This window comes from Dermochelys coriacea, chromosome 5 (assembly GCF_009764565.3).
Source record: "Dermochelys coriacea isolate rDerCor1 chromosome 5, rDerCor1.pri.v4, whole genome shotgun sequence".
Taxonomy (NCBI): domain Eukaryota; kingdom Metazoa; phylum Chordata; order Testudines; family Dermochelyidae; genus Dermochelys; species Dermochelys coriacea.
In genome coordinates, this window is record NC_050072.1 from 4,365,681 (window position 1) to 4,380,182 (window position 14,502).

Consider the following 14,502-nt stretch of genomic DNA (forward strand, 5'->3'; position numbering starts at 1 on the left):
CTGACTGGAGACAGATGCCATCGCCCACCAGGTCTGTGCCAGTGCATGCGGAAGATGGTGGCGTTTCTGCCAGTGAGGAAGGGCGTGTGCAGGATGGGGTGGAGAACGGGGGAGCGGCTGCACAATGCCGACCCCTTTGTTCTGGTACCCCAGACCCGATCTGGGGACTCTGACTCCAGTGGGAGGCACCGCTCAGCAATGCAGCAGCCCACCAGGACACAGGTGTGAGATGGTGGCACAGCACTCAGGTCGGGGCCTGATCCTGCAGTCCCCAAGCAGACACAGCTCTTAGTGGAGTTATGCGGAACTTTGCCTAAGGACTGCAGGATGGGGCCTTGGCTGTGTGATAGGCCATGGTCTCAGAGGGTGGCCATCTCCCCCCCGCAGCCTGCAGGTAGGATGAAGCCAGCGCAGCCCGAGTGACAGCTCTGCAGACTAACTTCCTTTCAATGCATTTATTTGGATGCAGAAGCCAAGTGTTCCTGCTGCGTATGAGACGGGAGGCTCAGAGGGATGCTACTTGCATGGTAAACAGGAGCCCGTCAAAGGAGAACCTGTTTGCAGAGCCTGGCGCTTCCCGGCACATGGACGGAGAGGAGCCAATGTGCAGCTGGGAGCAGGCTGGGCTTCCTTCCTCTCTCTCTCACTTCGCGGGCTTGTTGGCCGGTTCCCTCACCAGGTTTAGCAGCTTGTCCAGCTTCGCGATCTCCACCTCAGGGCCCTTCTGAATCTCTTGGCCTTTCTTTTCCTAGAGAGAAAACAACAAGTCCCAGCTGTTAGTGGAAAGGACCCCACCGACTCACCCGGAGCAGGGTGGCTGGCCAGCGGGGCCAGTGAGGGAGCAGGGCCTCTTGGCCTTGCTGAGCCAGGAAGTTGATTCCAGAGAATGCGGCAGCAGGAAGTCCATTGAGGCTGATCCTCCCTCCTTCATCCCCCACACCAAACAGCCAGGCTTTGGGTGGATGGGGCCCCGCAGGGCTAAGTGGGGGTGCTGAATCAGGCTATGCAGTAGGGTTATTGCATTCTCACCCACTGCTTAGCTAGTGCATGGGGAGTAAGCCAAGGACAGTAAATCCACTGGCCCCAACCTGCCTCTCCCGGGGCCCTGCCACCAAATCCATCTCTGTGGCTGCACACAGTGACATGGGCGACAAATGCTGTCTGCACAGCCCATCTCTCTGGTGCTGTCCATCCAGGGATGTGAAGGGTGCGTCCGGGAAACAGAACCGGGCAATAGCTGGCTATTCCTATAGCACATTCCACCCCAATGGCTCCAAGAGCCACCTTCCAAAACTACACCTGGGGACTCGCTTCCCCAGCTGGGACGAGTAGCTCACCCGAGTGCTGCACAACAGTTTAGGGAAGGAAGTCAAAAATAGCACATCAAATTGGCAATGGGGGAAGGGGGATAGGTGGGGGACAGATTGGGGAAGGGGGCATTGTTCAACCAAGTGCGGGCACCCGGGCTGGGATCATGGCTAACGTTTTGCAGCCACACAGACCCCTTGTTTCCTTCGCCCATTCCCACCTACGTGCCTCCTTCCGCACCACCTACTAGTGTAGGTAAGGAATACCTTCCCAGTCGCCTTCATCATTCGAAACCCTCCGGCGCGCTGCCACCATGTTGCCGACGAGCCACAAGTGATCTCACACACACTCATTAAAGACCCTTAGACTGAAACGCACGTCCCTTGTCAAAATTGAGTGACCAGGTGAGCTTATTATTAGCTCTTGTCTTAACCCTACTCCTCCCCAGCTTATGAATATTGACCTCACTAGCGGTGTCAGGTATAAAATCTATATTTGAATCTCTGCCAGGCAGAGTCTGTGTATGTGGAACGTGCCAGGCAAACTTTTGGATGCTAAAAATTATTAATAACTATTCTCTTGCAAGATGCGCCATGGAATCTTTACCCGTTGGGATGTCAGCTCATCGGAAAGATGGGGGGGAGGGATAGCACAGTGGTTTGAGCATTGGCCTGCTAAACCCATGATTGTGAGTTCAATCCTTGAGGAGGCCATTTAGGGATCTGGGGCAAAAATTGGGGATTGGTCCTGCTTTGAGCAGGGGGTTGGAGTAGATGACCTCCTGAGGTCCCTTCCAACCCTGATACTCTGTGAAATGATACGTCCCCACATAGCGCCCCTGAGCCCCAAGCTGCCGGGGTGTTGTTCACGACTAATGCACTAAAGCAACTTCCTGTGATCGGGATTTCCTTGCGGGTTTTCCTTCCAGCTACCAACCAATACACCTGAACACTGCTTAGCATAAGAGATTGACCAGGCTTGCAGCATGCGGGGGCTGGGGCTGCACAACAAAACTTGGCTCTATGCTGGGGCTGGCTCCTTTGGACCTCCTAGCTCAGCAGTGATGGTTCGTTTCACCAGCCAGCTCACTGCTGGCCCAGCAGGAATAAACAATATCCAGGTGCGTTCTCCCATGCACGGTTCAGAGGACAGTGTGCTAGCATGTGCTCTGTCTAATGGAATCTAAGAAAAGGAGTCCCCTGGACAAGTGCCGGAGCTGTCACAATCTTCTCAATTCTAGACACAGCAGCAATTAGGAAGGAGCAGGAACCAGCTGCCAGCTCTCCTCTCCTGTTAAAAATAAAGCACTCAGACAGGGCCACTTGCCAGTTCAAAGCAAGGTAACATCAGTGGGAAGAAAAGGGAGCAATTACATTTTAAAAAAGGCTCTGTTTGCCTGCACGTCATACACTGACTAGAGCATGGCTGACCCAGGGAAACGACATGTGATGAGCCTAGAGCCGTCCTCTTCCATAATCCTTCCGCCCAATTAGACGTCACAGATTTCAGCTGACTCACGGAGCAAATTTACTCTGTGGCATGGATTACACACTGTCAGGAGTAATTCCCCGGAACAGCAATTTAACAGGCGCCTGGGATGTAATTTTAGCAAACGAGCAGATGCCTCTATCGCTTCCCCGGTTTTGACAAAAAGATAAACATCGGGAGAGGGAGGGTGGCAGAAGAGGAGACATGGCTCTGCACTAAATGTCAAACTCTATTATCTCTTTTTTGTGTATGAGGAATAAATAAATTCCCCCGAGTGCAGATTTTGTTTGTATTAATGGGATTTTCTCTAGTTACTGCTAGATTAGACTCCAAAGACTCCTGCATGCTACCTCAGGATTAAGTGTCTGTGGCAGCGTGTACTGAAAGAAGAATAACCCACATACAGAGAGTACAGGGGAAATACCATCACAGCCTCCCATACAGGTTGCTCGCATTATTTACTACATTTTCCACTGTATGCATCCGATGAAGTGAGCTGTAGCTCACGAAAGCTTATGCTATAATAAATTTGTTAGTCTCTAAGGTGCCACAAGTACTCCTTTTATTATTTACATTGGTGTGGTCAGACGCAGTATGGCTAAGGCATGGTCTATACCATTAGGAGACACTGAGATGTTTCCATCTCAACAGCCAGCCATACACTCACGAGATGCAGATATCCATATAGTTCTCATCTGAGACAGATAACACCTTTGCCCAGCTAGCTCACCTTACAGAAGAAGTAAGCAGCTGTGTGACCAGCAGCTGGCTCAAACTCAACACGAGTTGCACGACTAAGATGAAGAGGTTGCAGAATCCAGGATGGCTCCGTGTTTTGGTGACATTCATGCACTGACTGCCAGAGTTGCACTGGGCTCTGTGCTACACCTGGCTATCTAAGCTGCTGCAGTAGCCAAAAATACCTTTTTCCACCTGCAGCTGCCAAGAATCCTGCTCCCTCTTTGCTACCCATAAAGATCACAGCCTTATTACTGCAAATCTGGAGTAATGTTGTTCCCTCCACTTATGGCTAATGGTGGCAGACAGAGAAAATGCAACCGGTCAAGAACAACCCGGTCAAGCAGAACATGTAGATGTGAAAGCAGTACACCATTCCTCATACTGGCTCCCCATTCCATGCCAGATACAGTTCATGGTTCTGGTCCTCATCTTCAAAGTTGTCAATGAGCTAGGGCCCAATTACACGTTAGGCCATCTCACTCTCTCCATCAGCCCCAGAACACTGATCATGCAGGAACAATGCAGCTGTTGGTATCCAGAACAAAGCTAGATGGAGCTGAGGACAAGCTATTATTGGGGAAGAGAACCCCGCTATAGAACTGTACAGAGCCTTGGTCCTAGGACATATGCATGCCACCCAATACCCTATTTCAAGGCTCTGGCTGACCACCTGAGTCAGGTGACCAAGGCTTACGTGACAGCTCAGAGGCAGTGTTTCCTGTAAGAGGGAGCCTGCTCAGTGAGAGACCCAAAGTCAGGGGCAGGTGGAAGGTTGGATAGGACACAGCTGCAGGGAATAGGGGTGCAAACCTCAACTGAGAAAGGCCAGGCAGCAGGTCCTTGGTTTCAGGACGGAACTACAGAGTGTTTGAAAATTCAGGTTGAGTTGACACTGTAGTGTTTGTCAAATACAAAAAACCCAGGAGACAGAAACTGAAATTCCACTTTCAGGCCATGCTGGCTGGTGCACCAGCCCACGGGTCACATGAACCATTAGCCTCAAGAGATCCATTAGGCCGCAAGGCAAGAGGCATCTGTTTGCACCTGCTGTAGCTCAGTAGAGGTGGCAGCCGTAGCCACAAAATTCCAGGCCTGATCACCACTGTGTCACTGCAGTTTTATGTTTCCATAACTCCACTGATTCCAACAGCGATAGACCAAGATGGAGATGGAGGAATGTAGTGGTGAATCAGGCCATGCGACTACAGTCCCCATTCTGAAGATGGGACAGTGAACACAGACCTAACCAGGCCCACAATGAAGCTTACCATCTCCTGTCCTGGCTGCGTAGACGTTACAATGATTGGTGGAATTTAGCTTATGATGGGAGTAGCCACGATGCGTTACCTTTGTCAAGATGGGCTTTATGACCTGTTCATTAAGTGCAGCAAGTCCTAGTGTCAAGAATGATTCTACAGCAAACATCGGCAAAGCACCAGCGACTTCCCTCCCTCTGGCTCCCATGACTGCCTCTGGGTTGTTAGCTAGTGGTGGTGGGGGTATGGCCAGGGAATGCATGCATGAAAAAGACAGAGCTCATCTGCCATAGTGTCCACATGGGGGTAAGGCATGAAGACCACTCCTGCTCTGCTGTTCTGAGATCTTTCCATAGGGAAGGATTCTTTCTCTCCTTCTCTGGAAAAACTGCCTAGGGAATAGCCCAGCGTCATGGCACATGGCCCTTCGTTAATAGCAGTATGGGGCCTATGACACATAACTGAACTAATCTGATTCTGTCTAGATGGCAGTGGCATCCATGCACATGCCTGTGCTTTAATCAGCCTAGCAGTGCTGGATGTGAGAGCCGCAGGAAGGGACATCATCCTATGGGGCAAACTGAGAAAGGAAATTGACCTTTCCTAGCAATGGCAGGTGAGATCCAAGCTGGCAATGCAGGTGTTTGTTTCCCTTCTGTCCTCAGAGGCGATAAGTGAATGTACTGCTGAAGCTGAGCTCAGGTGGAGGTTCAGCTTTCACAGCCTGACGCCTGACACTAGCACGGGGCGAACCGTGACGCATTCTGAGACTCATGGCAAAGATCCCCACTCCCTGCTCTCCTCCCTCTGCATTATGCAAGGGCCAAGGCTGCTGCTGCTCAGTCCGCATGGACAAGTCCCGGTGCCTACACCTTCATCACTCCAAAATGCAAACAGAGGGGAACTGATGACTGGTCATTACAGCTCTCTGCAGCCACTAGAGCAAACCCAAGAGTGGCCACCTCAGGGGCTTCCTCAGCATGAGAAGTGACAGCTCCCCAGTAACAGTGAAGGAATGAAACTGTCCAACAGGCTTTTTTGGAGGGGGGCAAGTCAGAGCATCCCGTTATTTGTCCTTCCAAATCTGCTCCTCTGTGAACTGCACAAACATCTGGCAGCTCATGGGGGCAGTGTCACAGGTCTTCAGTGCTGAGGTTTATAAATGGCAGCTATCCATTCTGTGACGTGGAACGGCCAGTTCTGTGGGAGATGGGGGCCAGCTGGCTGGGCAGCATGGATAAGGGAGAAAGGAAGCTGATGCCAGGAGAGCACGTTCAGGGGAGCGGGGATAAGGAGTGGAACAGATCCGACAGGTCCATGAAATGAAGAGCAAAAGGAGACAGTGTATTCAACTTCCTTCCAATGGACACAGCAATTGATGCACTAAAACCGGATAAGAATACCTGTAATCCACACACCTCCTGGGTGTGGTGTTCTGTCCATTTAGTGGCACCGAGACCACTGAGAGAGAGATGAATGAGTCTGCTCTACAGGCAGTTGGCTTTTAGCTCATGCAGTAGAGGCTCACACACTAAGCTCCAGAGGCCCCAGGTTTGATCCCGCCTGCCAAAAATTGGACGGGGGTTTGGGGGGGGGTGTCTGTTGGTGTTACATAGTCAGCTGGGGAAAGGCTCCTTGGCCAGGAGAAATGCAGCCTGGGCAATGGTCAGGTTTTCTGTCTGGGGAGGATGGGGGCAGCACAGACATCCTGAGCGGTGGCAATCAGAAATGAAGCTAGCAACAGGGGCAGAGTGGGAGACCTGGGCTTCGGACCGAGTAGGGGCTGACTGGAGTGATTGAGCACAGCCGCTGGGCAGAGAGGCCAAGGATGAGCCTCGCTGATTCAGCCCCACAATAACGGCTTGGGAGAAGTGCCCTGCCTATGTTTGAACACCTGGTCAGTTTAGTGCACTGTGGTTACTGTGAAGGGGAGAGACTGGGTCTGGGCTTTCCAGAGACCGTTAGGAAAGTGCGCACACAAATGCAGTAACTGCGTACAACTGCAGCCATGCAATTGCACAGACATTTTCTCACACACGCCAAGACCTCTAGCAACTGCACATTTCACCTTAAATGTTTCACCACATGTTTTGATTTGTAGCAGTGTCTTTAGCCAAAAACGTCCCCTTCTCTCACTGATTTGCAATCTGGGTACTATCCTCCACCCCAGAAATGGCTGCAATTCAGTGATGAGGTGACTGCTCTACACATACATGATCAGATACTTGGCTGCAGCTGAGGAGCACACACTGCTATGTGGGGGGGAGGGGGTGCCAAGGTGGTGTAAAGCTCACCTCTGTTCTCCTTATCCTGCTGCCACTGTGGGAAGTACAAGTTAGAGAAGCTCTCAGACTGCTCTAATTTATGCTGCCTACTAACAGCACCAAGGGGCTGAAACCACAGCTCAGGACTGGTGCACTGTAGAGGCATTCAACCACACCATCTTCCTCTGGCCTCACCTCCTGCAGGAGCTGAAGATGCTAACTGGAGCCTCTACGCTAACTCTCCTTTCCTGGAAGCCCTCCCTTGCACTGGGGTGATTGCCCCCAGGGCCAACTACACCAGCTCTCCAGTAGTACAAAGGGACTGCACTGGAAAGTGCAAAATGCTTTGAGGTCCTTTGGGCAAACCGGTGCTCTGCCCTGATGAAATCAATGAGTGCCATGGAGAACAAATTAAAACGAACGGAACAGGTGCTGAGGAGGAGAGTTTTTTAAAAGCAATACTCAATCTTGGGGAAGGAATGCTTGGCTTGTGAAATTCTTGGTGTTCTAGCTTAATCTGATAACAGATGGAGCTGGGTCTGAGCTGAATGGGAATGAATTGAATTTTCTTCACACCGAGGAAGGACGTCTTACTTCTGCAGAATTCCTTCTAGCTGGCCCAGTTCCCAAGCCTGTGCATCGTATCATGCTCCCCCTGCCCACCCAAGAGCCAAATGGGTGTTTCCCCTAGTTACTAAGGGCATATCTTTAAAGGTCTATAGGAGTTAGGCACCTAAATACCCTTACAGATCTGGCCCTAATTCCTTTCCCATTGCACACAAGCACTGAGTCTCTGATATGCACCGTAGGAATGCACATCTCAAATTGGGAAGCTGTCCTGTGCCTTATTGACACAAAGAGGGAACAGATTCTAAAGTCACTCCATAAATGACATTCACCCCTGTGCTGGGCGCCAGCAAAAGGCCAATGCACCATTGCAGTACTTTGTCCAGGTCTGGTGCAATTTCAGAAAAGATGATGAAAACTTGCAGAGGGTGCAGAGAAGAGCCACAAGAACAATTTAAGAGCTGGAGAAAATGCCTAACAGTGAGAGACCTAAAGAGTTCAATCTGTTTATTTGATCAGAAAGAAGATTGAGAGCTGCCTTGATTACAGTGTGTATGTACCTTCAGGGGGAGAGAATGTCAGGCAATAAACGACTCTTCAGTCTTGTGAAGAAAGGAATAACAAGAACCAGTGGCTGGATACTGAAGCCAGACGAATTCCAACAGGAAATAAAGCACAATTTTTTAACAGTGAAGGTGACTACTGGAGCATACTCCTAAGGGAAGTGGCAGAGTCTCTGTCTCTTGAAGTCTTCAAATCCAACTGGATGCATTTCTAGAAGATGCGTTCACCAAAAACAAATAATTGGGCTCAATACAGGGGCAACTGGGCAAAATTCGCTGGCCTATGATATACAAGAAGTCAGAATAGATGATCTAATGGTTCTCTCAGGCTTTACACTCTATGAATCACTGAAGTCTCATTTAAACCTTGGGCAGAGCTCTGGCCAACTTCAATGGGTGTTCCCATTAGCGAGCAGATCGAGGGACGTGATCGTTCCCCTCTATTCGACACTGGTGAGGCCTCATCTGGAGTACTGTGTCCAGTTTTGGGCCCCACACTACAGGAAGGATGTGGATAAATTGGAAAGAGTACAGCGAAGGGCAACGAAAATGATTAGGGGTCTAGAGCACATGACTTATGAGGAGAGGCTGAGGGAGCTGGGATTGTTTAGTCTGCAGAAGAGAAGAATGAGGGGGGATTTGATAGCTGCTTTCAACTACCTGAAAGGGGGTTTCAAAGAGGATGGCTCTAGACTGTTCTCAATGGTAGCAGATGACAGAACAAGGAGTAATGGTCTCAAGTTGCAATGGGGGAGGTTTAGATTGGATATTAGGAAAAACTTTTTCACTAAGAGGGTGGTGAAACACTGGAATGCGTTACCTAGGGAGGTGGTAGAATCTCCTTCCTTAGAGGTTTTTAAGGTCAGGCTTGACAAAGCCCTGGCTGGGATGATTTAACTGGGACTTGGTCCTGCTTTGAGCAGGGGGTTGGACTAGATGACCTTCTGGGGTCCCTTCCAACCCTGATATTCTATGATTCTATGATTCTATGATTCCTCACATGCAGAAGCTGGAGTATCGTGTTCAAGATGTGCAGCAGTCACCACCCATCCCAGCAAATAATCCAGTGAAACAGACTGAATACAGGGCCATCTGTCCCACAGAATGTAACCACATCTGGGATGACTCCTGAGAGGTGCTGGTGCATCTGCAACACGCACTGACTCGGTTCAGATGCTCAGCACCTGTCAGAGTTTGACCCTTTGTAATCAGGTTGACTCTGCACAGTCTGTGCCCATACACACATCGCTAAAACATCACCCCCAATCACGTGTACATGGACAGGGTTGCAACATGATTGTCAGACTGGGTTCTAGCATGGTTCTGAATGTGACACTGGGACACCCTGATCACCTCTGTGCAACTGGATCAATCAGTCTTCCTGCATCCCATGCCTCTGTGTAGGCTGTCCTCACACAATTCATTGCACCATGCGAGGGATACCCACAGGCCACTGCATTGGCACCTGCAATTGAGGCAGCCCAGATTTTCCCAGAGTGCACTACACCAACTCAGCTGGGTCACACATGGTAGGGACAGGCCAATGCAGAGGACACAGAGTTGTGCTGGTGAGTGGCTGTGCAGATGTAATGAGTGGGTCAGAGCTTGGTTACCTATAACATGGTTCTCGCTGTATGATAGCTGAGTCCTAAGGCAAATCTCACTCAAGTATAAACCCTGTCCCTTAGTACAGAATATAACAGTTAGAGGGTGATAGCCCCAGTGGGAAACCAGCAGGGAGAAAAATAATCACATCTTAGCTAGAGTTCTGAAAAAGATGGATGTTTGCAACTGATTATTACCTGTGGTGAAGGCTGGTTTTTCACTAGTGAAAACTGCCATTGCTTTTCCAAAATAACCAATAGAAGTACTTTAGACCAGAGATCTGTACACTTTGTAGGCCCAAGACAGAGGAAAAATCCTTTTCTGGCAGAGACTTATGCCCACTTCTTGATTCCCTCTCGTCTGTTCTTTGGTCCCCATAGTGAGCTAATGGGGTATTCCAGAATGGTGTTTGTCCCAGCAAGTTTACTGGTTGGGACAATATTGTAGTGCAATGTATAACACAAATCTCAGCAGCCCTTGTGAACTTTAGTAATTAAGTGCAGTGGGACATTTTTAAATAAAGTTCATTGGGCTTCATGAATCACTAGTGGCTGCAATGCAGTACAAGGGCAATCCCTGTGTTTGAAAATGTCCTTTCCCACTTTCCCTTCTACACGCTAAGATCTTGTGGTATTTTCATTGTATTATTGACTTAATCCTGCATGTTGCCAAGTGCTCTCATCACTGAGAGACTTCTCTAGGAATTCAGGGCACTCAGCACCTTGCAGATTTGGGCTCTAAGACTGTAAGCTCGAGGGAGGGACCTTGGCCCAGATCCTCAAAGGTATTTAGGTGCCTAACTACCTTTGAGGATCTGGCCCCTCATCTGTATCCACTTGTAAAGTGCACTAGGGGCATTTTTAAATCAGCAGGTCTGGATAACTTTCATCCAAGAGTTTACAAGAGCTGGCTAAGAGCTTGCTGGCTTGTTAATGTTGATTTTCAATAAGTCTTGGAACACTGGGAAAGTTCTAGAAGAAAGCTAATGTTGTGCCAATATTTTAAAAAGGGAAAACAGGGTGACCCAGGTAATTATAGGCACATCAGTCTGATACTAATTCCAGGCAAGATAATGGAGCAGCTGATAATTAAAGAAGGATAATGTAACTCATGTCAATCAACATGTGTTTATGGAAAATAGATCCTGTGAAATTAACTTGATATCTTTTCTTTTTTGAGATTACAAGTTTGGCTGAAAAAGGTAATAGTGTTCATGTAACAGACTTAGACTTTTGTAAGGCATTGAACTTGGAACCACATGACATTTTGATTAAAACACAAGAAAGATATAACATTAACATGGCACTTTTTAAATGAATTAAAATCTGGCTAACTGAGGGGTCTCAATATATAATTATAAATGGGGAATCATCATCAAATGGGTGTGTTTCTAGCGGAGTCCCACAGGGATCAGTTCTTGGCCCTTTCCTATTTAAAATTTTTATTAATGATCTGGAAGAAAACATAAAATCATCACTGATAAAGCTTGCAGATGACACAAAAACTGGGGGAGTGGTAAATAATGAAGAGGGCAGGTCACTGAAACAGAACAATCTGGATCGCTTGCTAAGCAGGGTGCAAGCAAACAATGTGCTCTTTAATATTACTACATGTATACATCTAGGAACAAAGAATGTAGGTCATGGGGACTCTCTCCTGGGAAGCAGTGACTCTGGAAAAGATTTGGGGGTCATAGTGGATAATCAGCTGAACATGAGTTCCCGGTGTGATGCAGTGGCCAAAAGGGCTAATGCGATGCTGGGATGCATCAACAGGGGAATCTCGAATAGGAGCAGAGAGATTATTTTACCTCTGTAGTTGGCACTAGGGTGACCGCTGCTGGAATCCTGGGTCCAGTTCTGGTGCCCACAATTCAGGAAAGATGTTGATAAATTGGAGAGGGATCAGAGAAATGCCACGAGAATTATTAAAAGATTAGAAAACATGCCTAAGGGCTGGTCTACACTAACACTGTAAATCAACCTAAATTACACTACTTCAGTTATGTAAGTTACGTAACTTAGGTCGACTTACCATGGTGTCTACACTGCACTGTATCGATGGGAGATGCTCTCCCACAACTTCCCTTATTGTTCTCGGGGAGCTGGAGTACAGACGTCAACAGGAAAGCACACGCCCATTGACTTAGTGGGACTTCACCAGACCCGCTAAATCGACACCTCTGCATTGATTGCCGCAGTGCTGATTTAGCCGTAAGTGTAAACAAACCCTTAGAGCGATAGACTCAAGGAGCTCAGTCTATTTAGTTTAACAGAGAGAAGTTTAAGGGGTGATGGTTACAGTCTAGAAGTATCTACATGGGGAACAAATATTTAATAATGGGCTCTTCAATCTAGCAGAGAAAAGTATAACACAGTCCAATGGCTGGATGCCGAAGCTAGGCAAATGCAGATTGGAAATAAGGGGTACATTTTTAATGGTGAGAGTAATTAATCATTGGAACAACTTACCAAGAGTCGTGGTAGATTCTCTATCACTGACAATTTTAAAATCAAGATTGGATGTTTTTCTAAAAGCTCTGCTATAGGGATTATTTTGGGAACGTTCTATGGCCTGTGTTATATGCAGGAGGTCAGATTACATTATCATAGTGGTCCCTTCTGGCCTTGGAGTCTATGAATCTAGGGGTAGCATTTTCAATAGTGCCTAAGTATTAGGAAATTCAATCCCATTGAAAGCTGTGGTGGGATAGGTGCCCCACACAGGCAGAAGAAGGGTTAAAGCAGCCGGGGGGGGGGCGTGCACAGAACCCAGCCAAATAGAAGAGTAGAAGAGGTCTTATTGAGCCAGTCAATAGGGAGAAAACTTAGTGGAGCAGCCAATCAGGACCAGGCTGGCCCATATAAGAAGGGCTGCTGAGCCGAACAGAAGGAGTCTCTCCCTGGAGGCCAAGGGAGGAGGACTGGCTGCCCTGTAGGAGAGTAGAGCGAGACAGCACCATGGACAGAGCAGTGCTGGGCTACCTGAGGGCTACCAGACTGAGGCCCTGATACAAAGGAGAAGGTGCTAGGGCTGTGGGGAAGTGGCCCCGGGAAACAGATGGCGGAGTAGAAGGAGGGTAGTATGTGGCTTCCAGCAATAGGGTCCCTGGGCCGGGACCTGGAGTAGCAGGCAGGCCTGGGTGCCCTCCCTTTATCTCCCCCCCCGCCACCAAGGGGAGTGGCCAGTGCATGGATTGCAGTTTGCCACTGATGCGAGTGGCTGGACTGAAGACTGCCGGGTTCCCTGGAAGGCGAAACAAGAGCTAATTCCCAGGTCAGCCAGCAGGAGGCACCACGGTGGTGAGTCAAACCCCATCACAAAAGCCAAGGGGATTTTGTCTCCCTAAGTCATGTAGCTACTTTTGAAAATTTAGCTCTACATAAATAATACTTTTCTTCACTTCTGCAATTCAAGTCCTATGTGTTTAGGTAACACAGACACTTCTATCTCTGGTTTATAGAACAGGATTTCTTGAAATATCTGAAAGAATTCATCTCAGAGCAGGTTGTGGCTCAGATGCTGTGAGATCTGATGAATTTCAAACACTGTGCATTTTTTCTTTAATTAGATGCTTCTATTCCTTCCCCAATGGTGCTATGCTGTTTGTGAGCAGGTTAGTCATGTAAAAAAAATAATAATGAAATGCTGCTTAGATCCTGCACATATCTGGTCCGAGGAGCAACCTCAAAGAAATTAGCAAATGTGGGTAAGCCACAGCAGAGCAATCTCACAGATCTAATCCTCACTGGGCCAGCAAGAGTGCTTTCTCATTACAGCGGCAGAATGAAGCAGAATGTGCTAGTCTACATGGACAGAGGTGAACGGCACCAGCTGTTACTTTCTGGACAAGTGCTCTTGTAGTACGTGCTGGCTGGAAATGGATCGTTTTAACAAGAAAACAGGGAGTGGAGTGGAACCACCATTAAATATTCAGCTACTCTGCTCATAAAGCACCAACACTTTAACACTGTATAAAATGGTTCTCACTTCCATTAGCAGCCTCCTTCTAGCAGAATATGCCTTTAAAGTGAACCATAATAGGCCTTCCCTGGCAGAGAATTTGCCAATTTAGCATTATCCAGTGTCATGGTGTGCTAATGCAATGGCATAATACTACTCTTAAGTTCATCCCCAGGTAGCTTTCCAGCGACCCAAACCCAGGGCATGGGCATACGAGTGGTGAGCTGGAGAGCTGAGCACATCGATAGCCTCAGAAGTTATGCAGAGAAGGAACAAAAAGGGAACTAATAGAGAACCTCGCCTGGAGAAATCAAATGAAGAAGGGAAAGGCAAACCCCACAGAAGTGCGTTCAAAACAGGGGAACAGACAGGAATAAAATGGCATGAGATGCTGCAAACTGTCAGAGGGGTGAAGCCACCATGAGCCCAGCTCCAGTGTGCAGGAGTGAAAGGCCGTACCTGCAGCCGAGCCCAAGCTGTTCTGCTGCGCAGAGCAGCTACTGCTTTTGGTGGTTTCTGGTTGGGGGACCCTAACTCAAGACACCATGCACCTGATTTTCAGAGAGGCTGAGCACTCACTGCTCCCACTGACTTCAATTGCTCGGCACCTCTGAAATTCAGGCCCCGGGTGTCTCAAGTTGGGCACAGGAATTTAGAGGCCACTTGGCTCCAAGTTTTGCACAGGGGTTCGCAGTGAGTTTGGGGGTGGAACAGCATCCTTCCTCCACTCTACACTTACTAGTATGG

At 48.5% G+C, this 14,502-nt stretch overlaps 1 protein-coding gene across 1 annotated transcript in view; it reads right to left on the bottom strand.

The window, feature by feature from the left end:
• Positions 1-446: 446 nt before the first annotated feature.
• The window catches only part of DNAI1 (dynein axonemal intermediate chain 1), a 267,853-nt gene continuing 253,797 nt past the window's right edge, over positions 447-14,502 (bottom strand). The window contains exon 21 of the mRNA XM_038402743.2: positions 447-748. Coding sequence (XP_038258671.2) covers positions 644-748 — 105 coding nt within the window. The 3' untranslated portion in view covers positions 447-643. The remainder of the gene's footprint in view (positions 749-14,502) is intronic.